This window comes from Hydra vulgaris, chromosome 14, assembly GCF_038396675.1.
Source record: "Hydra vulgaris chromosome 14, alternate assembly HydraT2T_AEP".
In the NCBI taxonomy this organism is placed as follows: Eukaryota; Metazoa; Cnidaria; class Hydrozoa; order Anthoathecata; family Hydridae; genus Hydra; species Hydra vulgaris.
Genome location: NC_088933.1, coordinates 29,408,713 through 29,434,901, shown reverse-complemented (window position 1 = coordinate 29,434,901; position 26,189 = coordinate 29,408,713). Strand labels below are relative to the sequence as shown.

Here is a 26,189-nt window from a genome sequence, read left to right as displayed (position 1 = left end):
ATGGTTTCATTTCTTAATAAATTACTATAAATTTTTACAACTGAGGCAGTTTTTATTATCGACGGAATGTTCCTATTATTTAATGAATGTTCTTAACAATTTTCTATCATATACCCTTTTTGAAAAGTTCAGACTTGAGTTATTCTAGTTTAAAGCTCAGAGTATTCTGTATATTTCTGTAAATAAGGGTATACTTGCCCTCATCAAACGATTTAAATATGTCCTGAACAAGGTGAATGATTACATGATCGGTGGAATGGCCAGATTTGAATCCAAATTGTTTACCATAAACAATTTGGATTCAAATCTGGCCATTCCACCAATCATCCAATCATTCACCTTGTTCAGGACATATTTAAATCGTTTGATGAAGGCAAGTATACCCTTGGTCTTTTTATCGATTTAAGTAAAGCTTTCGATACAGTCAATCATCAAATCCTTCTATCGAAACTCAAAAGTTATGGTATAAAAAATACTAACTTGTCCTGGTTCGAGAGTTATTTGACTAATAGGAAGCAGTATATAGTTTATGATGATGGAAAAACTAATTATGAGACAATTACATGTGGTGTTCCTCAAGGATCAATTTTAGGGCCACTTCTCTTTCTTGTTTATATAAACGATTTAAATAAATTTTCTAACATTTTAAATACAATTTTATTTGCAGATGATACCAGCTTGTTTTATTCCAATAAAGATATCAATATATTATTCCAAACATTAAACAAAGAACTAGACAAACTAACCCAATGGTTTAAATCAAACAAGTTATCTTTAAATATTACTAAAACAAAATACACTTTATTCCATCGCCTACATAAAAAATCAGATATTCCCTTAGAAATTCCGGACCTTTTTATTGACAATCAATTAATAAAGAGAGAGCAATCAATAAAGTTTTTAGGCGTGTTTCTAGACGAAAATGTAACCTGGAGGGAACATATAGGTGTAGTTGAAGATAAAATATCAAAAAATCTTGTTTAAAAAACATTTACTTTTCTTTTATTCATTGCTACTTAAGTTATGCGAACATTGCTTGGTGTAGCACTAACGCGACGAAAATAAAAAAATTGCTTAGCAAACAAAAACAGGCTATAAGGATAATTTCAAACGTAGATCGCTTCTCACACACACAAACACTATTTAATGAACTCAATATCCTAAATGTATATAAACTAAACCTCTATCAAGTTCTTATTTTCATGTTCAAACTTGATAAAAATATATTACCAATCTTATTTTATTCAATTTTTGAAAAAATAAATCACATATACCCTACTAGATTTTCAAAATACAACTACATTCAATCCAAAACTTATTATTCCGCTACTAAATTCTCTATTGTAAACCGAGGACCAAAGTTGTGGAACATAATATTAAATAATGAAATGAAAACTAATTATTCTCTAAACCAATTCAAAACAAAACTTAAGCAATTACTTTTGTTAACTGAAAATGAATTAAATTTTTTCTAATAAAACTTCTTTATATTAGAAATCAATAATTAATAGTTAATTAATTAATTACTTTAGATTATTAATACATAATTAATCAATAATTGTACATATATTTTTATCATTTTAAATGATAATCTTCTTTTTGAGAAATTTATTTTTTATTTTTGCGTTATTTATTAATCTTTTACTTTTATTTTATACTGTTTATTTGCTTTTACTTAATTGGCAATGAAAAGTATTATAAATATAATTAAATAAGTTAAACTATAAAATGCTCTACCAATAAAGTGTTTTTATATAAAATCATATCTTCTTATTTTTCAAACCAATTCTTAAATGTTATTTTTGTCATTTAATATTTTAATAAATTTTGTTTCTTTTATTTTACAAAGCAATTGTTATATCTTATTTTTTGAAAAACTATAAATTTTAAACGATATGCGATATATTTAAATTTTCTTTTATAATATATATCAGAGATATATACATTGAAACTATATTTTATTGTCAAACTATATTTTGTCTAGTAATGACGCATTTTTTGGGGCTTAATGATAAGACTAAATTTGTCTTCTTCTAGCCCCGGTCATGTAATTATTTTTTTATAAGTTACGACTGTAAATTTTTTTTTATCGGCAAAGTGTAAATAAAAATAAATAAAAAATAAATTTCATTAAATATTAAACAGATATTTTGCAACATTTTGGGCCAATTTGGAGTAATGATTTTGCATATTATATTGTGTCAATATTACCAGAATGTTCTTTCGATAAAGAAAGCAAGGGAAAATTTTTCAAAATAATTTTTCATGGTGTTATAATGTATGTTTTAAATGTATGGAAGTACACACTAAAATAATGCATACATATTAGTATTTTATGATTTCTACTTTTTTTTTTTTTAAGTTTTTCAAAAATCAAACCAAAAAGATTCTGCATGATTTTGTAATTAAGTAGGAAAGTGTTCAAACATACATATCGTCGGGGATAGTGCAAAACCGCGTAACTAGTATTGGATAATACCGTGTATCTACAGTACATTTTTTTTACTGGAAAAGTTTAAAATTATAAAAATTTTTTTATTTCAACAGATTTTGGTTTCATTTTAGTATAAAGAGTATTATTCATGTTTTTTGTAATGTCAACAATAGATATTTGTTATTGAAATTATTAATATCCAAATATAGTAGCCAATGCTAGTTACGCGGATTTGCACTATCCCTGACAATACTTGTAATAGTAATTTTTCCATGACAATTGAAGGAAGAGTGGGTATTGCTTATAATCTTTTATTAAAAAAGATCTTTCAGCATGCTCTTCTTGCTTTATTAATCAGGATTTTTTAGCCTGCTCTACATGAATTGTAACAAAGAGTTTTGTACCAATAAAGAAGTTTTATATCATAAAATTTCAAGAAAAAATACTTTAAAACAAGGCTTGTTTTAAAGTACTTTCTTCTTGAAATTTTTGTGCACATATAACAGATGACTTAGTTGGCATATAGTTTTGAGTATTTACAAATAACTTAATCCTTTAAACTTTTTATGGATTGTTGACATTACCTGTAAATAAATCAATACAACTTGTTTTAAATCGTTTTATAAATAGCCAACAACACAACCTTCAATATTTTTTGTTCTACTAATCGAACTTTAATTTTATATTGTATAAATTATACAATTATACAGTATAATTACTACTCTTTAATTCACAACCGCAAAAAACTGGCCTTTCTATTTATTCTGCTTTTTGAATTTTTGAATCTATTCCGTTTTTCACAATTTCGATATTATTCCGGAAAGTCCCTTTTCGATATTGTTCCTTTTTTCACAATTTCGTTCTAATTCCGTTTTATAAATTTTCGATACTATTCCTTTTTTCACAATTTCGATATTATTCGGTAAGTCCCTTTTCGATATTATTCTCTTTTGAGCTATTTCGAGATTATTTTGCTTTTCGGATTTTCGATACTATTCCATTTTTAACAACTTCAATGTATTCTTTTTTTCGATATTATTCCGAAAAGTCCCTTTTCGATATTATTTCTTTTTTCACAACTTCGAGATAATTCTGTTTTTCGATACTATTCGTTTATTTACAATTTCGATGTTATTCTCAATTTCGATGTAATTCCAAAAAGTCGTTTTTCTAGATTAATCAGTTTGACTGTTTTCAATACTGTTACTGCTAGCCTTTAATACTGATTCTTGTTCGTGTAAGAACTATTAGTCAAATTCATTTCATTTGCCTGGTCTCGAAATTAATTCGATGTAGGGAAAAAAGTAAAGATGGTTACCTTGTTATTAAAAAAAATCAACTAAACAATACTGTCGCTGCTACTATTAGCTCTTAATTCATCATGATTAAAAACCTAAATGATTAAAAAGATTTTTTTAATCATTTAGGTTTTTAATCATCATGATTCACAAAAAAATGTATTTACGTTTTTTAAAGCTAAAAGAAAAAAAGGAAGCCTAATAGGCTATTGAATATTGTTATTAAATAGCAAACATCTATTTTTAATGAAGTATCTCTTAAAATACCGAAAATTACAGCTGAATAATTATCAAACAAGATGTTTTAAGATAAGAAAATTAGTAAAGATATTGTTTACAGATATTGTGACCATAAAAAGGAAGGGAACTGCGTCTTCCTGAAAAAACATAAAAAATGCTACAAAGCTGCAAAATAAAATAGTTACCTGGTTAAATGTTACGTGCATTAAATCTATGAGTATGAAATTATATATTGACTATTTGAGATCAGTTGTTTTACTTTTTGATTGATTTATTCCTAAAATAAAACATTGAAGTTGTCCTGTTAGTTCTAGTAGATTGTGCACTGGGTTTACTTTTATTTTTGTGTTTACTTACTTTCACTTGTGTTTTTTAAAACACAATAATAATAAAATACTAAATACAATGAAAACTATAAAAGAAAAGATTTGGGCTCTTTCTTGTACAGAACAGTTATAAAGTGTAATCATTTTTTAAAATTAACTAAGTCCTAAATGAAAAAGATGACAATTGCTATATCAGCATATCCAAAACTAAACTATTTTTAAACAGATGTATCATTGTTTAAAAATTGAAATAACACTTTTAAGAAATGGCTGTTTAGTTGTAACGCGTTTATTTTGTACAAATGAAATTGAAATTTGAACGCGAATCATTTGTTTGTCAACATTTATGTTATAAATACTCACAAAGAACTGCCTTTGTTTATCATATCACATTTGTTTTAATACCTCATTATTTGATCCAATTATACTTCACATGGATAATACTAAAATTGAAAATATTGATTTCTATATTAAAAAACTCACGGAGATTCAAGTTATAATAATACTTGAAGAAACTTCTTCTAACACTTTTAAAAATAATACCAAAATTGTCACTAATATCATTCGAAATAAGACTGAAAATACTGATGTACAAAGAACATATGATGTTTTAAAAGGCATAGCATATTTCTTATTAATAGATAACTTTTTAATACTGGTATTGTAAATATTGACCTTAGTAACCGCATGGCTCCAAAATGATATGATATTAATTACATAAACATAGAACAAAATACAAAAAAGTAGCATAATTACAGAAAACAAAGTTACAGCTGCTTGACTATCTAATTTACTTGGTTTTTTTGAAAACTTTTAAAGTTATGTTATATTGGAATGTTTTTTCGAATGTTTTTTACACCAGGTCTAAGCCATTTAGAAAATATTCAAAAAGATAAATTATTTGAAAACTTCTTTCTAAAGCAAAAGTTGAAAAATACCTATACTTTATTAGCCTAATCAACAATAAATATGGTTGTAGCCCTGATAAATTAGATCTATCAAGAAGTTTGTTAGACTAGAAAACTCAAGATTGTGTTAATTGTGTTGGGCCAAGAACAACAAGTAGAAAATTTTCTTCAATTTTATGTTCAATGCCAGCTACAGATTGAGTGTACAGATGCAATACATCAAACATTTTTAAATTAAACAAATTAATACCATATTAGTAATTGTTGAAGAAACAGTAAATTCAACATATGATTAAAAGAAAATGAAAAACTGAAATTATTATGAAATCAGGTTTTGCAATCTAATTTTGTTATGTTAAAAGTCAAATTTGACAATCTGGTTATGTTATGTTAAAATCATTAAGAAAATTTATTTTATTTTTTATTTATTTTTTTTATTTTAGGTGCCCCAAGAAGTCCTAACGGTCTTGTCACAGAGCACCGCGGAAGTGAATTTAACCAGAAAGTTCACGTCTCCTTCCTTACCGTGACGCTAAATGTGCCCAGAACTCGTTTCAAACCTGGATCTCCTGCTTATATAGCAAGCGTTCTAACCACTGCGTCACGGCCGCACATTTATAAATAGTTAAAGTTTTTTGCCATTGTAATTTTTTCGAGATAAAAGCAATTTTAACATTTTGAAAATTTTATTTTTGAATTTGTATATATAAAGGGTTCCTTTTATAATTTTTATAACTATAATTTTCTCTTTGCTGATTTTTATTTTTGTTTCTTCATATCACTTTGTTTTTATGATTGATTCAAATTTTATTTTAGCTAGTCAGTTTTTTTTGCATCTATTTTCTTATCATTTAACTGAAATAATAATGTCTGGCAAATTGTTTGTATTTCTAGCAAATTGTTTGTATTAAATCTCTCTTTTTATAAACTTGTTTTAAACAACTACATATAGGTTTTTTGTACACTTTCTGACCTTGGTAAACGATAGTATTTGACTCAAATAGTATCTGTAGTTGTTTAAAACAAGTTTATAAAAAGAGAGATTTAATACAAACAATTTGCTAGAAATACAAACAATTTTGGTCTGCTCAAATTTTGAGCAGACCATTCGAATCTTTTGATTTAAAATTTTTATAAAGCATAAAGCAGAAGCACAATACAATTAAAGCGTTTTAAAAATCTAGCCAAAAAAAGTATGAGTATTAAGATGTGGAACACTTGTTGATACTTTATCAAACTGAAAAGCTACCATTTTTATTTTTTCCCTACATCGTAAACATAAGTGTGCGGACCGCGTCTAATGAATTTGGTTAATGGGTTAAACTAAATATTTAGTAAGATATGCATACTACTTTAATGCAACGCTCTATAGATTCAATGAATTTTACTTTACCCATGAGCATAAAAACATTTGAGTTAATCATGTTTGTTGTAAATGTTTATAATTTTACTAAACGTTTTAGTAAACAATTTCAAGTATTAGTTAAAAATTAAACGAAAAAGAGTCTCGCCTTATTTTTTAAAAAACGTTATTTAGTAATTTGTTTTTCTTATTTTGATTTTCATTTAATCCTAGTAAAAACTTTATCTTTAGTATTAAGTTAAATTCGAATTTTTAATGGTACTCTTATCTACCAATATATATATAACCTATTGATATAACTATCATATTTTTACCATGTTTATATCTATTATAATAATAGCTATAAACATGGTTACAGTTTACATGGTCATTGTGGTTAAAACTTCCTTTTCGTAATGGTTACTCTAAACTCATAGAGCCGGTATTATGCATTTTGTAGATGCAAATTTTTGGTTTTTTTTTAGATGATTCAAATTGCCGTCGAATAAAAGTGTTCTGTACGCAAAGAATAAGTGTTTTGTCAATAATACGGACGTATTATTGACAAAACACTTAGTAACGAGTCACATGTCATCGTCAAGTTGAAGGGATTAAAAACACTAGTAAAGTTAAGCAAAAAAAAGTAAATGGAAGAATTAAATTCGTACTTCAATGCTATGAAGAATCAGATATCAGACGCTTCAAACAATCTACCATTAAGGCAAATGACACCGTTAATCTATAAGAAAAGTCATCATTATCAAGAAAGGTTGTTCAGTGGGTTGCTGATAATGTAGATTACTCATTTTATGGAATTGGTATCATTGGTTAGCCCTGTATCTGTATGCCAAAAAATTCCTATAAAACGTATAAAACAAAAAAAGGAAACACCCAATTTAGTTACGGATTGTGGTGTTAACATATTACCATATATGAATTTAGTAACCTTGGCTTTCAGATGCTTAAGTTTAGACCTTAAAGAGGAACGTCATCTCCCATACACTTCCCAGAGAATTAAAATTTAACTTGTTATGGCAACTGGTTTTTCAGTTCCACAGAGTACCCGTGGCCAAACTGGTTAGGTTTATGCAATTAGTAATTACTACAGTGATTTTCTCAAATATTATTAGTTTAGTTTCTTCCAATAATTGATTCTTCTGATGAAGCACACATTTACATCTCTTTGTTTTGTTATGGATTAGACTAAAAAATTAAAGATACAAATATCTTATGTAACGTTTAACCAACCGTTATGAATAAAAGCGACAGCAATCATTAGTGAAGAAAATTTGAATATAGTAAGAAGATTGGGTGGATTTCATACCATAATGAGTTACATTGGAAGCATTGGTAAACCTATTGGAGGATCTGGTTATGACGAGTTGTTTAATTAGATATACGCAGAAAATTTCAATATTAGTTGCTCCATTCAGAAAGGAAAATATTAGCTAACATGTATCCTTGGCGTAAAATGTGATAGATATTTAAAATTACTTAGTAAAAAAAGTAACAATATCTAGTGCAGAGCAAGTTTTCAAAAAAACTTCTTGATAAAAAGTGGGACTAGATTAGAGATTAGATTGAAAGGCTCAATAAAAAAATTGAGGAAACAAATATCTGAAAAATTAGGAGTTTATCAACATTTTAGAATTATATAAGTTTTTTTTTTTACAAAATTTTTAAGTAGAGTTTTTTAAGACATCTTTAAGACGTTTTTTTTTTCATTTTGAAAAAGCGACTTTTTGTTTGCTGGAAAGTGTTGGTTCTTGGATCGGTTCAGTTACTTTTATTTATTGGTTGATTTATTTGTTTATTTAAACTTTTGTGGTTTGCTTTTCTAGCTTGATTTCATTTCATTTAATCGTGCGCGAGATAAAAGATATTAAATTTTTTTTTTATTCTTTTTCTTTTTTTTTTGTGAATTCTCAGGTTGTGTACACACTAAAAGAAAAAGGAATAAGTTTTTATACCTTCTTTTTTATTTATACTTTTAAAAGTACCTTAAGGATATTACTACCTTTTTTTTTAGAGTGTTGTGTCTATGTCTCATCATATATTAGAATATTTTTTATAAAATATAAGCTAGAGTATTAGCCAAACATATAGGAAGAACATGTAGGAACTTTGAATCTTATGGTTTTGCTCTGCGCCACAGCTGCTTAATTATTAATTATTTTATTTGAAGATATAAATAAGTTCTTTTTCAATTATCAAACTCGATTGACCGTATTATTGGCGTATTTCATTTCAAAACAACGTTGAAGATCTACGTTGAATATATATTCAACTCAACATCTTATATATTATATACGTATTAAAGAAAATGATGAAAGTAGATGACGTAAAATTAAACTCCGTATTATAAGCAGATGCACACTTAAAACAAATTCTCTTATCCGATTTTACAAACCATTCTCGGTTAAAAAGGTGACCAGATATTAGATTTAGCTTCTGTGAAAACCATAACCTCTATAAACTTTTGAAAATTGTTTTTATTTTTATTCAAAAATTTTCGGAAAGAAGTATGGTGTCTTATTATCTTTTCTGTGAGAAAAAAAACCAAACCATGATTTTGACCCAGAGAAAATCTATTATTAGCATAAGAGGATAATACACTGAAACATAAAACTATTTTTAAAAAGTTATATATGTTTAATAAAATAATATAATGTAATAATATTTAAAAAAAAAAAAAAAAAAAACTAACTTAACTAAAAAAACTAACGTATGTTAAGCTGATATTATTATACCATGGTACTTTTGGATTGATTAAATTATTTCTGAGATAAAACAGATCAATAAAATTTTTTTTTTTCTGGCGCTGAGCAAACAATTTGGTTTATGTATAGCTTTTTTTATTTTGATTTCAAATATACAAGTCATTTTTCAGCATCACGTCAAGTTGTAAAAATATTTGGGTTCAAAAATCTCTGTGAAAATACGCATTCTTTTTTGACCCAGGTTGACATACTTTTGAATAATTTTTTTTGTTAACAATAATAGGGTTTGTACCCCAAATACTAAAGATTTGAACCCAAATATCTTTACAACTTGATGGCGAAAAATTAGTTGCATATTTGAAATCATGATGAGAAATGCTATACAAAAAACAAATTGTTTGCTCGGCACCAGAATATTTTGACTTGTGCAATGTGTGCCACCATTTTTTCTCTGTAACCGGACAAGGAATGTTAACCGCGTGAGCGGTGTGATAGTAATAATCAAAATGTCCTAAGATATTTTCTAACGTAATGTATAACAAATTTTAATCGATATATTTTAAATCAAGTTAATTTAAAATATATTCTAACTTTCACCTATGTAATTATGGGAGTACAAATACTTCAAGACTTTATTGATGCTTCTAATCTGTTTACAAAACAATTTAATAAATTATTAGACGAAAATTTATTTGGTGACTGTTCTAACTTACTCGTTGTTCATGCTGACAGTTGTTGGAGGTATTTTTATCAAGAAAATATAGACTGGGTATGCGGAGGACAATGGAGTGAGTTGTTTCAAAACGTTGATAAATTTGTTCGTGCATTTCGTCAAGCTGATATAGAACTTGTTGTATTTTTTGACGGTACATTAAATGAAAATTCCTTGCATCAATGGTCTACCAAGCATCGTTTTATCAGGGAAACTGTTAAAGAAATTTTATCACACGTAATACACAATCAAAACTATTCCTTCAAAACAATAACAAAGAAATTTGTTGCTCCCGGTTCTTTTAAAACTGCTCTTAGATTAGCTTTTAGATCTTGTGAAGTAGTAGTTTGTTCTGCTGTACACGATGTTTACAAAGAATGCATACTCTATTCTAAAGATACTAACTCTCTTGGTGTGTTAGCTAATGATGGAAATTTCTTTGTTTACAAAGCACCAAAATATCTTTCTTTAGGAAATACAAAATGGTTGAAAAAATCACTAAATGGATGCAAATTTTATGATACTAATAAAATTTTAGAATATTTTAATTTAAAAGATGAACATTTAGCTTATTTAGCAGCACTGCTTGGTAATTTTTTAATATCAGAAAGTAGTCTTGCATCATTTTATTGGGATTTAATTGAAGAAGATAACCCATTAAAAAAAATCCAGGTAAAGCGTTATGAGAAAATATAATTTAAAATGTTCATACAATTAATTAGAGCAAAGAATGTTTAACATATGACAAGGTGTTAAACGTTTTAAGTTCAAACACTGTTTAAACATGAGCAGTACTTGAGCTTGAAAATGTTGAAACACTGCTTATATGAAAATTTTATATTTTTATCAAGTACAAAAATAGTTAAACTTGGTCTGAATCTTTGTTGCTAGTTTACTTTTCTACCCCTTAATTTTGTTAATGATTGTGATATAAAATTTTATGTTGATCAAGTTTCTTATGAAAACACCTGAAAAAAGACCTGAAACTCAAAGGAAAGTTTTATAACTTGACGATGAAAAAATAAACACCAAAAAAAACAAAAAAGTAAACAAATAATTGACATATTTTTTATAACACAACTTTAGTTTATAATTACACTGTAACATGATGAAACTACTGTTAATAATTTTTTAGCCAGGTTTTTAGTCTGATTAAAAATTGAATATAAAATTTTTATAGAGCAATTTGTTTTGTATTTCCTTTTTATTAATGTAAAGTTTTATCTTAAAAAAGTTCTCATTGCAAAAACGTTTTTAAATTATGCCTCCTGTTCAATTGTATTGTCACACTCTTTGATTGTTGATTGTTGAGCAACATGCATGGAATGTAGTTACATTGACTGAGTTAAATAGGAAAAAAATACAAGGAGTGTATGTACACAGTGAAAGGGTTAAGGTTAAGGTTGGCACTAAGATATGATGCACTTACCCGAATCCTGAGTTGATGTATTTATACCTTCCTATATGTTTTTCCTATTTAAGCCAGTCGATGTATGCATAAAAAATACTACAATATGTTAATATTCACTATGTAATTTATACATACTGAATGATGAAAAAAATGTTTGGTCCTAAAGAATAAATTTTTAGCTATAAAGTTTATAAAGTTAACATATAGGTCTGTGCATACTCGTTTACAGGTTAGATAAAATCAATCAATAAAACTACATATATCAACTTATAAAACCATAACTAAGTTTTAAGGTTTAATTTTAATAAATTGTGTATTAATTTTTTTTATCAAAAACAAAAATCTAAAAAGTTTTATGAGATGATTTTATACTGCAAATGATATATAATACATAAACGTAAATTATTTTAACTTTATGTTTTAATTTTATTTAAGGTTTTTGCGTGTCCAATCTCAGAACCAAATTTAAATAGAATAGAATGAGACAATCAAATTTTTTATTGATCGAAGCTATTTAGTATCAAATTTCAACTTTCTTTGTTAGGATAGAATTATTTACAGTCAAATTTTTTAGGATCGAATTTTTTTAATTAAGTTATTAAAACTTGTTTCAGTCGAATAATATAGCACCACCATCTAGAACCGAATCTTCTAGAATCAAATCAGTTGAACAAATAAAAAATTTAATGTATGCAATAGTATATTAAATAATACATTAAATAAACACATTTATAAAATCTACTGTTGGTCCTCTGCATACTGGCCAGTGATTAGTAGAACTACTTTAAATAGCTTCAGCACATCGCAGGCATAGGCAAAGATGGTGGCAAGGAAAAACAACAACTTGAAGATTGTTGACAAGACAAACTTTGCAGGCATTTTTAATTGGTCTTTCCACCACAGCAGCTTGTCCATTTGATTGAGATTTTTCATCAACAGTTTGTTCCTAAAAAAGGTGTAAATATAAAATGTCTAACTAGTAGATGGTCTCCACCTGTCATAAACAACAACAACAAACCCCTATTGAATACAATGCAGTAAATACTTTTTGTTTGTTGTTAAAAATTTTAATTAATTATCTAACCTGTTCAATGAATCCTTGAACTTCCTGATCACTTGGCATTTTCATATCGTTGCAGAGGAATGATGCAGCTTCAAGAAATTTGGTTGCAGTCCATTCACCACTTGCAAGCTTTTCTTCGTACCCACGAAGGCGCTCATGCTGCCTTTGACAATCTTGGTGCAGGTCTCTTCTAGGTTGGGAACCATTTCGGACCTGGCGCATCTCAACTTCCATTGGATAGACGACCTATTTAAAATTGATATTTTAAAGATAGTTTTAAGGATAGGATCTCAACTGCTGCATCAAAACACTAAAATATAAAGACTTTTCGTTGAAGCTTGTCCAAGAAATGCCAAAACCCAGGGTGTGCTTTCATTGAATGGTTCATCTTGGAGTGTAAGGATTCAGACACGTTGTTAATACGATGACGCAGGCCATGAACAGAAAACATCTCAGGAGATTTTTGGAGCATCCAATACCTTTCGTAATACTTTCGGTTACTCTTATGTTTGGAAAAACAGCCTTGGCAGAGTTTCGGATGGCAGTTTCATAGTCAGCCATCACAGTCTGTGGCACTAAAGTTGGATAAAGTTCGCGAAGCTTTTTAAAAACACGTAGATAGACCTTTTCGTCCAGTCATTAAGACATGCAGAACAGGCACGGTCATTGTTCCTAACTCCAGTGAAATATTGAACAGCTGACCACCTTGGAAGATAGCAGGAACCACACGAAATATAGCATCAACAAACAGGATAGTGGTTTTTGAAAAAGAGAAATTATTAACATTTAAAAATAGCTGGAATCTAAACTAATAAACAATTATTTTAGGTTAGGTTCCCCCATTTTGATATTGAAATGAATTATAGCTTTAAAATGATTTACCTGACAAATATGTCCGCAGTTTTGAAGAACAAAAGAACAAAGCTAGTTGATCCTCAAACTCTACAAGGTCTTTGTAGATGTTAGAAAATGGATTTGGCTGCATCATGTTTAGAACTGCTTCATTTGGAGATTTAGGGTTTGTGTTGTAGCGACTTCTTCGTGCACTCTGTAGAATTTGTTCGCACTTTCTGAAAGTAAGTGCAGCCTAAACACCTTCATTTGAGGACTGGATGACATTGTTGTAGATTTCATGCAAAGGTAGCTGTGTAGTTGAAGCCATGTCTCGCATTTTCTTAAGAGTTGGAAGGTGATCAAAATTTTGGGGCCTAGTTCCACAAGTGTGACCATGTATTGTCTTAAGTAAATTAGTTAACAAAACTATTTTTTCACTTCCGTCACAAAGATGACGGTGCTTACACTTGAGATACACAAAAGATTGTTTTCCTTATTTTTGATGTAGATAAAGTCCCCTGCAACATATACAAATGTTTTCTGTTTGTCACCTTCAATTTTTCTGTATTTCATTTTGCTATTTTAAATTTAAACAAAGCTTGATATATTTTCACATGCATTCATTGGATTTTACGATGTTTAATAAAGTTTTGCAACAAAAAAAAAATATTATTTTCGAAAATAATAAAAACCTTTTTTGAAGGATCATGTACTTTTTAACCTTTAATACAAAAACCGGTTTGAAAAAATTATGCCGTCTTTAAACTGCATCACAAATGCATTAAAATTACAGTTGTAAAAAAGTTCGATTGTAAAAAAACTCAATGCTAAATTAATCGGCTTTACAAATTCGACTGAAAAAAATTTGATGCTAAATTATTCGGTTGTGAAAAGTAATTTGTAATGCTTTTGTTGCAAATACCACACTATTAGTAATTAATTATTAAAATTGTCTAAATTATTTTAAACATTTATTAACTGTATTTTAGTAAAAATTTTTTAGTAGTTTTTGTTAATGTTTTAAATAATTAGTGATTAAATTTTTAAATACTTTAAACAATTTTTGATTAATATTTATATTACATAATATATTTATGTATATTAAATCCTGTATTCGAAATATATTCGAACAACAATTCGAACAAAAAACATAAACATTTAATAAACATATTTACTATTATTTTAATTTTAAGATTTTGATTTAAATATTAACAAATCTGTTTATTTAACTTAAATGAAAGATAATTAAGGAAGAGATAATTGCGATAAACAATTTAAGAAATATTATATTTTTTTGATTAAAAAAAAACATTTTAAAAGACATTTGTTCCGAGTTGGATTCCTGCCACGTCCCTGGTAGTACCCCGCTCAAATTGTTTCTCCGCGCAGCGGCCTTGTTCGTTAAGGTTCGTGTTTTGGAGTTAGAGAGTTGAGAGAGGGTTATAACCACAAGTAGCCTCCTCATCTGTAGTGGCCTTCTTGGCCTTGGGGAGGTGAATTATAAAAAATAAAAAAAAATATCATATTTTAAAGGTAAAAGATTACTACATCTGTCCAACAACATCTGTGGAGTAGTCCAAGATCATCTGTACACTTTTGTCCAAGATTATCTGTATTTTTCTTTTACTCTAATAACATCTGTCCAATATCATCTGAAAATCCAATGACCCCTAACAATATCGTTAGAACGATGTAGCTACATTTGGTAATTTTTACTCCAAGTCCAATAACATCTGGAAGAATTTTCTCCAGGTGTATTTACATCTGGAAAAATTTCAATATGTAACTACATCTGGTTAAAATAATGTATTATTAGTTGATTCATCTTAAAAATCCAGGTGTATTTACATCTGGAAAAATTTCAATATGTAACTACATCTGGTTAAAATAATCATCTGGTTAAAATAATCATAATTCATCTTGCATTATTAATTAATTCATCTTAAAAATAACTTCATCTTAAAATCTATTGATGTAGTTGCACAGATGTTATTACACTTTGATAATTTGAAAGATGTAACTACATCTTTAATACTCATTCAATTTTTGCACAGATGTTATTAGACACCAATGAAATTTCAGATGTTGTTAGACTGATGTTATTAGACATTAATGAAATTTCAATTGTTGTTGAACAGATGTTATTATACCTCAGATTTACAGATGTTGTTAGACAGATGTTATTAGACATGGCAAAAACTGATGTTGTTACCCTGACCCTATTTAAAAAATAGGCTCAGGGTAACATATTTTTAATCATTAAGTATAATTAAAAAAGTTATGTTTAATAAATAAGTTACATTTATTGTGGTTTATTTTAAACAGATCTTAAAAATTTTCTTAAGTTATTGTAATCGTTATTTTTATTATTTTAAAAGTAAAAAAGAATATGGAAAAGAGACTTTCTGAAAAAGTTTATGTTTCGTTTTTTTATTTTCCTCACGTAAACCAAAATAGCAAGTTAAGATGAAAAGTTCATTCATTCAAAAATTAAATTTGCATAATATTAAGACAGAAATTTTTTACTTTTGTTCATATTTTATCAAAAGGAGTTTACTCCTTATTGCCAAAAACAAAAGTTAACTTTACTCTGAATAGATATTTTAAAATGGTTTTATTTTTCGAAAAAGCAAATTTTTTATACATTCCATTGTTATAAAATTTATAAAGTTTTTAAAATTAAGTTTCGTAATGACATTTATTTTTTTAAAACTAATGTTCAGTTAGTAACCGAAGAAAAGTTACGTCATTTAACTACATAAAAAAGCTATTTCTTTTTAATTCATTTTATTTGCCAAAAAAAAAAAGCTAAAGTAAGCTGAAAATTATTTATATACTGCTGCATTTAAAAAAGAAATTTTTTTTTCTATTTTTAATAAAAAAGCAAAAGAAAAATTAAAGAGTTAAAATATATTTTGGGCACTTTTTTTTGGTGCCCATACTGCTCCAGCGGTACTAAAACAGGTCTGGATTTCGTTTCTGCAAACACTCATCTGCTCTAGATGAGCAGAAAAGTTTGTTAAAAGGACTGCAGGTGCATAAATGATACCATAACATCTCCCTCAATATTGTCAATTTCATTTATCATACCAATCTAAGGAAATGTATCATATTTACACAAAATAAATTCACCAAAGTTCAATGTATTGATATTAATTAGCTGATTAGGTTGAATACTTTGAATACCAGAAAAAGAAAGCATGCCTGTTATATTAAAATCTTCAATCTGTTAAATCTATAAATTCTGGTTTAAATTGATGATAGCTCCTAGTTCCAGGAATTGTTCTACTTGTTCTAGCTAAAAACATTTTTTCAAAGTGGTGCGCAGTTCTGTCAGTCTTTCTTTTACCAATTCTGACATGAAACCTAATGATTTTTCTATAAGCTGGTCATTTTCATTTAATAAATAGAGGGTGTAACTTGCATTGACTTTGGTACCAATGCTAACTTTAGATTTCATCTTGAATCACAAATGTGTAGTTTTATTGCAAAATCACCTAAGGCAATACAGTCTTTTACCAACTTTTCTTTTTTTTGTCTTTGGCATCTTGCTTGACATTTTGCAATGTAGAAATAAGCTGTTAATTTGTTTATTACCTGTGATAAAATCAATTTGTTTTCTTCAATTGTTGTTCTTTAACAGATCAATGTTGTTCTGTCTGTTTTCTTTTTAATTCAAAAACTTTTTAATTCAAAAAGTTTAATTCAAAAAGTACTATGTAAAATTCTGTTAAAATTATTAAAATCATTTTAGATGGATGAAAGTTTTTAATCCCTATACTTGCAAATCAAAAATCTTGTAGACATGTACTTTCTTAAAATTTTTTAGAAAAGATGATTAAATGCAGATTAAAGTTCAAAAACCGAATGGAACAAATATAAACTACAAAAATTTTTTGAAAATAAAAATCTTTAAAGTAATCTTTAATTTATCAAAACTGCAAAAAAAGAAAATTTTTTGTTTTTGAGGAAAGTGGGACATATCCCCCTGTGCCCTGACCTTCTGGTCATCTGCCCTTAAACAATTTTAAGACCTGTTCACCAGGGCTATGCAAATGCTGAAATTTTAGGAACTTGAGTTTGTCTGGAAAGTATGATGATAGAAATCCATATACTTGCAGATCAAAATCTTTATATATTTTGAAAGATCAATGAATATAGAATGAGGTGTAATAATTTTTTTTGATATCATCAAGGCCACATAAGTTTCTGGAGCATCAAAATCAGGTATAGAAAAAATTTCTTAAATTTATCTAAATTGATAAATGAAGGTTTTTTAAAATAGTTTTTTGCTTCTCTGATCATTTCATTGGATTCGCCACCCCTGAAAATAGCCAGGTTCAGGTTTTTAAGCAAATATTTTTAAAGTTATGTGACTTGAAACCTCTAAATAAATGTTGACAAGAGGGGCCTGGCCAACATCTGTTAAAAGTAAAACAGTCATATTTCAGGATCTTTGAGCTAGAGGCTAAAGTTCTTAAGGAGTTCTTATTTTAGTAAGTACTCTCAACTGTATAAAAATATAGGGCGACATTTTTAGAAATTGTTGGGTCATTTGACATGAAGTTACACTTATGTAAATATAACATTGACATACGCAATTTTTTTTCCCCATACAACAGTAAGTGTATTTATTAAGTTTTTTACGCTGATTTCAAATCTGAAAACCATTTTGCTATATCACAATGCGTTCCAAAAAAATGGCTCTTAAACATTTTTTCAAAATAAGCCTTTATCTGTAGTATATTCTATGCTATAATTTTATTGATCTTTGTTTTCATTCTTTGTTTTCATAATAAATATTATTGACATGGCTACTTGAATATGTTTGAATTCTTCTGATTTGTTTTACATTTGTGGATTTTTTACCAATATTGACCATTGGAAAACAATGACCCCTTTATTAAAAATACCTTATGAACTCTATTTTGACTCCAAAGTTGATGATGCAGAGAAACAGTGGAAACCTAATATCATTTGTTCCATTTGTGCGAATACTTTAGCAGGATGGTTGCGAAAGTCACCAAAACACAAATCAATGCCCTTTGGAGTTCCAATAATATGGCGTGAACCAACAAATCATGCCACTGATTTTTACTTCTGCATGACAGTAATAAAAGGATTTTCATTTAAAACTTGTAAATGAGTATTATATCCCAACATTCCTCTCAGTCCAAGCCAGTGCTTCACAACCCTGTAAACTGTCCAGTTCCAATTCCCCCTGATTTATACTCTTTTCACTCAAATGATTTTTCTCAGAGTGACAATGCCAATCAAGGTAGTCCAGAAAATATAAGCGATTCTGATGATGACTACATTCCTGAAAGCAATATAAAATAAAGTTTTCAGATTTTATATGTGATCTCTCTTTGACAAAAGGACAGGCAGAGCTTCTTGAATCCCGACTGAAACAGTGGAATTTGTTAGCACCTGATGTTAAAATATGTAAGTTTCGCTTAAGGCACAAGGAGCGTATGCAGTAATTTACATCAGATGATAATATCTGCTACTGTAATGATATTGACAATTTTATGGCATGTCTTGGTCATGAGCATGAAGTTTGTGCTGCTACATTATAGCAATGTGTTGCCAATTATTCCAGTTGCATACTCCACACAGTTGTAAGAGACTAATGGCAACATCAGTAATGTTTTAATAAAAAATAAAATATAATGATTACAAATGGAAAGTGTGTGGAGATTTAAAAGTTGTTACAATCCTCATGGGTCTACAACTTGGGTACACAAAATTCTGCTGCTTCCTTTGTGAATAGAATAGCTGAGATAGAGAAGCACACTATAAAAAAAGATTTGGCCTATTAGGGATCGTATGGAACCCGTTCAAAAAATTGTTTTGCATGAACCACTGGTTTTAAAAAAAGACATCATATTACCACCTTTACACATCAAGTTGATGAAAATTTTGTAAAAACTTTGGATAAGATGAGTGATGTCTTCACATATCTTCGCTCCATGTTTCCACAAATAGTGATGCTAAAATAAAGCAAGGAATTTTTGCAGGCCCTCAGATCAGAAAAGAAATAGGTGATCAACATTTTCAAGATCTACTAAGTAGAGTTGTTGCCAACTTTTTGGTAAATAATAGATCTAACAATTATATAGAAGTGGTTAAACAGTGCATAGATGCCTTCAAGAACATGGGATGTAAGACGCCTCTTAAAATTAATCTTCTTGATTCCCATCTCAACTTTTTTCCAGAAAAAGATGGCAAGGTCAGTGATGAGCATGGAGAATGTTTCCATCAGGAAATTGCTATAATGGAATCATGATACCAAGGACAATGGAGTAGTGCCATGCTACCAGACTACTGCTGGTTGCTCCAATGGGATGCCTCAGAAGTAAAATACCATCGGAAGTCAATATGCAAGAAATTTAAACCTCAATAAACTTGGTATTTGTTTTGAATCAAATTGTTTATGAGCAATGACAAAACTTTCTATTTCTTTTTTTTAATGAAAATAACTTAAAAAATTTTTTTAATAAAAAGATATATTTTAAATAGTAAAAGTCTAGAATAGAAAAGGTAGAATTTTTGTAAATATTTTCATTGATAATAATATGAAATATCAGTATATTAATTTATTAAAGTGGTCAATATTTCAATTCAAGTTTTTTAAAACATTTTTAAAGGTTTGATATTTGTTTTGAATCAAATTTTTTATGAGAAATGACAAAAAAACTTTCTATTCTTTTTTTTAATAAAAATAATTAAAAAAAAATTTAATAAAATCATATATTTTAAATAATAAAAGTCTTGGTAGTATTTTTGTAAATATTTTCATTGATAATAATATGAAATATCAGTATATTAATTTATTAAAGTTTATTAAAAACCATTTATTAAAATTTATTTAAAAAATCATTTTCTTAGCAAAAAATAAAAACTTTACATATCAAAATTAGAGCTGTGGTTGTCATTTATAGGGAAGATGAACTGTTGGAGCAACGTGCATGAATAAATTATTTTTTTGATATGTTAAAAAGCATATGAACATTTGCTATCCCTGTAAGTGCTAGATTTGATATGATATAACAATAACATTAATGATATAACAAATAACATTAAATATAACAAATATTAATAAGGCTGTGCGTTACATGCAAACATTTTAATTGCTTGGACAGGCTGCTGTTCTTAACTGTGGTTTTTTACTTCCTCATAATTTCTAAAATAGTGGTTGCCTGCAATCCTGTTGGAAGTGAATATGTTTTAAAAAGTTGACATATCCTGCTATTTTCAGGGGTTTAGTTAATGATATAAAGAAAATCAAAACAAATTCAATTTTATTCCCTGTTTTTAATTTCCCATTCTTTTTTTAAGACTTTAAAAGTTTTTTTTTTTTTAATAATTTTTATTTCAAAAAAAGTTAATGCTTTTTAAAGTTTTATTAACAGGGATGTAAAGTCTCAAAAAGAGCTCAAAAAAAAAAGGATTTGAAAGTCACAAAAAGATTACTTTTTTCTAGTTTTTTTGTATCCAGAAGCTTTAAAAATATAAAAAAGCTTATGGACTACTAATGGGGAAAAAATTAAGACATTCTTATTAAAGTTAGAGGAACAATCAATTTTTGAATTGATTGTTCCTCTAGCTTTAATAAAAATGAACCAGAGTCTTTAAGTATAATGGTGGCAAGGACTCCGAGACCAGGAAAAAAATAGTGATATAAAGCCAGAATTGTTTTTGGGCTCAGCATCCCTGTTTATTAATTATAATAGTGAAAATAAAATAATTAGAATTTTACTTTACTCAAAAATTTGTTTCTTTTTTTATTGATATATTGTCAAACAATCCGCTGTATTTATATTTTTTATTGGTAACGTCAAACAATCAGTTGTTTTCGTCTTTTAGGCTAATGTTATTGGGGAGTCACTTTTACCACCTGGTGAAACAAGGTTAAAAAATATTGTTAAGTTTTTGCATGCAAACAATGAAAATCTCAAAGATATTGATGCCATTGGAAGATTAATTTTTGCAAAATCAAGTATATCTGTAGAAGAAGGTTCAACTAAACTAAAGAAAATTATAGCATTTTATCAGGATTGTTTATCAGCATCACTTTCAAGTTGTATACCTCATGTTACAATTGGTAATTTTTTGTATAGTTTTATTTGAAATTTATTTGAGTTTTATATTTCTTTACTTATTTTTTCTACATCAATTTTGTTAAAAAGCATTATGCTGTACACCTTTTATGTAAAAAAATATTAATTTTGTACATGTTATGCCAACACTGCTATTTTTTGGAAGATTTAAGTTGTCTTTTGATATTGTTAATGTGATGTTTATTTAAAAAGCATCTAATATATAATTACCCGGGTCACTGATTTCCTGACTCTGTAATGTTGTAAACTAATACTTAGGGGTTAGTTATTATAAAATAAACTATTTTTGCCCACTTCAAGTAATTAATTGATAAGTTTAGATGTCATCATCTGGGGAAACATTTTTGTATAAGTTTAGATATAATTAAAAAAATCAAAGTTTTACTTTAATAATAATTATTTAAAGTAATAATAATAATTTATTTAATTACAAATATATAATAAATTATATATTTGTATGATATCGAATGAATTTGTTTAACCTTAATACAAAATAATTTTTTAAAGAGTTTATTGATTTTAACAAAATTTATTGATTTTAAACAGTTGATTAGTTTTAAAACAGTTGATTGATTTCAAACAGTTGATTGATTTCAAACAAATGATTGATTTCAAACAGTTGATTGATTTCAAACAGTTTATTGATATCAAAATAAATAAAATATATGTAATTGGTTGTTAAAAATAGGTGCTCCTAAAATTAATATTTATTAGATATGCAAAATATATATTTTTCTTAGGCTTCCCCGGCTTCAGTTCAATTCTCAAAATAAATAAAATTAATATATGTAAATAGTTAGTTGATTAATCAAGTTACACAAACCTGCAGCCTTGTTAAACTCATCCTCAGCTGAGTATACGCCTCTACACCCAACTCGTATGTCACCCACTTTTGTGTGGTATTTACAGTAAATGATGAGCTGTAGTAACTACAATGACTGAAAACTGTCCAGTAGTTATTTAAATTTGTTAAATGATGTTGCATCAATAACATCCGGCAAGGCATTCCAGTCATTGACTACACAGTTGTTGAAAAGTTTATGTCTGACTTCGCAGTTTCTGAAAATCCCGAGATGAAATCTAGTTAGATGTTGAGCTCTGGGTGCTATGCTGCAAGGTTTTAAGTGCCAATCAATTAGGTTTAAATTATTAAGAAGCTTATATTGTGTAAAAAAATTGTCTCCTTTCTGTCTGCCTTTAAGAGTAGTTAATTTCATCATTTTACATTGAGTTTTGTAGTCTTTTTTTTTTAAAGCCTGAGGAGATTTTGTTGATAACATAAAGTTATCAATGTACGCTGATAACTTTATGTTATCAGCGTACATTTTGCAAATGGCTGATTTGATATGAATTGACAGGTCATTGACAGAGCATTGGCCCTAAAACAGAACTTTGCAGAACACCACTAGTTACATCAATCCAGTCAGATATTGAATCTCCAAGAATAATAAGCTGCTTGCGGTTTGTCAGGAAGACAAACTTAAATCCAATTAAGAAGAATGTCATATGTGCCATACATTTTGAGCTTTTGCAGCAGTCTAACATGCGAAACTTTATCGAATGCCTTTGCCTTTGCAAAGTCAAGGAAAACTAGGTCGAATGTTTTTTTTTTTGATTTGCTATATATCTTTTTATTTTATCTTCTTAATTTTTTTATCTTTTTATTTTATTTGATTTTAAGTTACTGGTTATGTTTTTTAGTTTAAAGATTTTTGTTTATTAATGTTTAGTCTCTTATTGGTGATTTTTTTTCATCCCATAACAAAAGTGTTTGTGATTAACTGTTTATAAAAGAATTGTCAGATCAAAATGCAAACATACGTGAGATTGATAGAGGCACTTATCAGAGCAGTAATATTGTATTTGGTTCCTTATTAGTGTTAAAAAGGTTTGTGACATCTAGAAAGTAGCTATTCTGTCCATGAAATAATCTTTCCTTGCATATTATTTAATGTAAGCGTTGGCAAGCAAACTTCTACTTTTATCTAACTAATACAAATAGCAACTATAACTTTTTATATTTAAAATGATATATTTAAAAAAAATAATATTCATAAATTGTTTAAAATTGTTATAAAAATTAGTTAATCAACTGAATTAGCTGGTGGAAAAAGTCAAAAATTCAGTATGCAGTCTCCCCCTTTCACACATACACACTCACACAAATGAAGAATAAAAAAAATCTTTTACAAACCAAACAAGATTGTTGTTTTTCGATTTTATTTTTTTATTCTGATTTACATTCAACAATGCTGCAAGTAGCCACTATTACTGCAAGTAACCATTATTTCTGCAAGTAACCACAATTAGTTGGGAGCTACTAGAAAACAAAGAATAGAGAGAAAAGAGCAAAGAAATGGTTGACAGAAGACTTGAAAAGTTGTAGGCTGTATGAGTCAACAAAACAAGATGAATAAAAGTTTTTATAGCATGCAGAGACAGATAAAGTAAAATGATTAGACTGCAGAATGATGAGTCAAGCAGGAATGAATTTTGGTTGATGGAACAAGAGATGATAGATTCTTTGATTAGCAATCATAGTATTTGTAGAAAAGAGAAGTATTTTTAGTATTTGTATTATAATATGTTTATGATGGATTATATGTATAATGTAAAATTTATATAATACAGGTCTTGTTATAAAGCATCAGGCAAAGAGCATATTACGTACGCAAAGAGCGATTTTATGTTACGTAAAAAACTAACTTCTTTATTGAAATATCAAACAGAAAATAAAAATAACAACTCGGTGTAGTTAAGGCAATTTTAAAATATTATAGCATCTGTTTGATAATTTGTTGACTACAACATAACATGTTAAATGATCAGGTCTGTTAATTATGAGAAGACGAAAAAAATTTAAATTATAAATTTTGCAGTATCATAAAATATAAATGTTAAAATAAAAATGAAAAAACCCAGACTGAAGACTCTTTTTTAAAAAAAAATCTTAAAATCACAATCACTTGTCCAAATTTAATAAGATTTTAAATTATTGCGTTTTTTAGGTAAACTTAACATTATAGTTAAGCAAAATAGTCTGTTCTGAAATCTAAAAACTCCAAAATGGTGTTTTAGATTCACTATTAAGGGTAGTAAAATGGTTTTGAAAATTGTATATAAAAAAAAAGTTCCTTTAAATATTAAAAAAACCTAAAGCAAAAAAAATTATACCATCTAAAGCTTTTGTTTGGTCATAATACGCTGATAAAATCATGCTGATTTCAAATAAAAGAATTCGAATAATTTGTAAATCGCCTTAACTACACCTAGAAAGTTGCAGAAGAAAAACTTGTCTATTGTTTTAATACTATTGTTTGATTTTTTGTTTTAGTTAAACTATTGTTTGAATTTTTGTAAAAATTATTTTTTTTATCAAAATAATTAAAATATTTAGTCTATTGTTTTAATTAAATGTAAATAAAAGAAAGGTAAAAACAAAATAAAAATAGTATTAATCTTAGCAAAATAATCTTTATTTAAATAAAGCATGCAAATATTTATTTAAACAAGTATTAAATATTTATTTATTAGTTTTATAAGTTACATTTGTTCAGGTATTAGAAATACAGCAACAACTTGGAATAAAACATTTTTTTTAAAAATGCTACTTTCATTTAACTTTGCTTGACTCTTTAAATCTTAGTTCCTATAAGCGTTGATAACTAGCTTAGGCTAGCTTATTTTTATATTTGTATATATTTGTATATAGCTGTATACAAAATGTATTTTTATATTTAACCATGTAATGCTTAGGTTTAACCTGATTGATTTTATATTTTAGCGCAACTATATATTGTTCTATAAGCAAAAAAAAAAAGCTGTTTTGTGTGCGTTTTGATTTTAAGCTGTTTTGTGTGGTTTATTTTTTAAAAAAAAGTCACGAAGCTCGTTGTTTTATTTTGTTTACAAATATTCTGTGACTTTATTATCTATGAGTTTGAATTTTTAGCTTAATACTATGGGGCAGAAGTTATATATAAGCTGAAACGTTTTTGTTTAGCAATTTATTTAAACGACTATAAAGAGATTATGGTAGTTAATTGCTATGAGTAAAAACTTATGTGAAAACTTCGATTTTAATATTTTATACTGTTTATAAAAAGATAAAATAACAGGTTTTTAGTCATTTATTAAATATTTTAATGTTTTAAACAAGGAGTTTTTTTACTTTCGAATAAAAGAGACATTTTTGGAATGTAAATACTTAACACATTTGTTTCAGCTGTATTTATGATGTTGCCCCATCATGTTTTATGTATTTTAATAGTAGTTTGGTTTTGCTTTGGTTAAAAAAAGATTTATAAAAAAATAATAAATTATATAAGAAAAGCTTATATTCTACTTTTTAAAAATATATAACAGTAATAGTTTAAAATAAGCAGAAAACATAAAAAATTGAATTTTAAAAATGTAAATTTTTGTTTTTAAGAAATGAAAATCGTTTGGATCTCTCCTTAACTACGCTAAGCAAGCCTATATTAATCATTTTGTACAAGAAAAAAAAAATAATTTAAAGTTGCTGGTAACAAAATTAACTGTTCCTACAATATTTAGAGTTTTTAATGTCGACTAAATACTTTCAATGCTGTCAAAAAAGGCCTAGAAAACCCCTGATATGTGTTGTATTATATCATATATTATAATATGTACATACAGAGATGAATAAGAGATTAGTAGAAGTAGAGAATGGAATCAGGAGTAAGATAATGTTGAGCACAATAAAGAGAAGCAACCTTAGCAGGTGTTAACTTTTATTTTTTTAAACAATTGATTGT

The 26,189-nt window shown here is 27.5% G+C and overlaps 1 protein-coding gene across 2 annotated transcripts in view; it reads left to right on the top strand.

Moving 5' to 3' along the window:
* The first annotated feature begins 9,678 nt into the window (after positions 1-9,678).
* Positions 9,679-26,189, top strand: part of LOC100204520 (constitutive coactivator of PPAR-gamma-like protein 1 homolog) — a 47,667-nt gene continuing 31,156 nt past the window's right edge. The window contains exons 1-2 of one of the 2 annotated variants that reach the window (XM_065817401.1): positions 9,679-10,652; positions 21,158-21,395. In XM_065817401.1, the coding sequence (XP_065673473.1) occupies positions 9,876-10,652; positions 21,158-21,395 (1,015 nt within the window). In that variant the 5' untranslated portion in view covers positions 9,679-9,875. The remainder of the gene's footprint in view (positions 10,653-21,157; positions 21,396-26,189) is intronic. The other variant, XM_065817402.1, reaches the window with a different exon arrangement.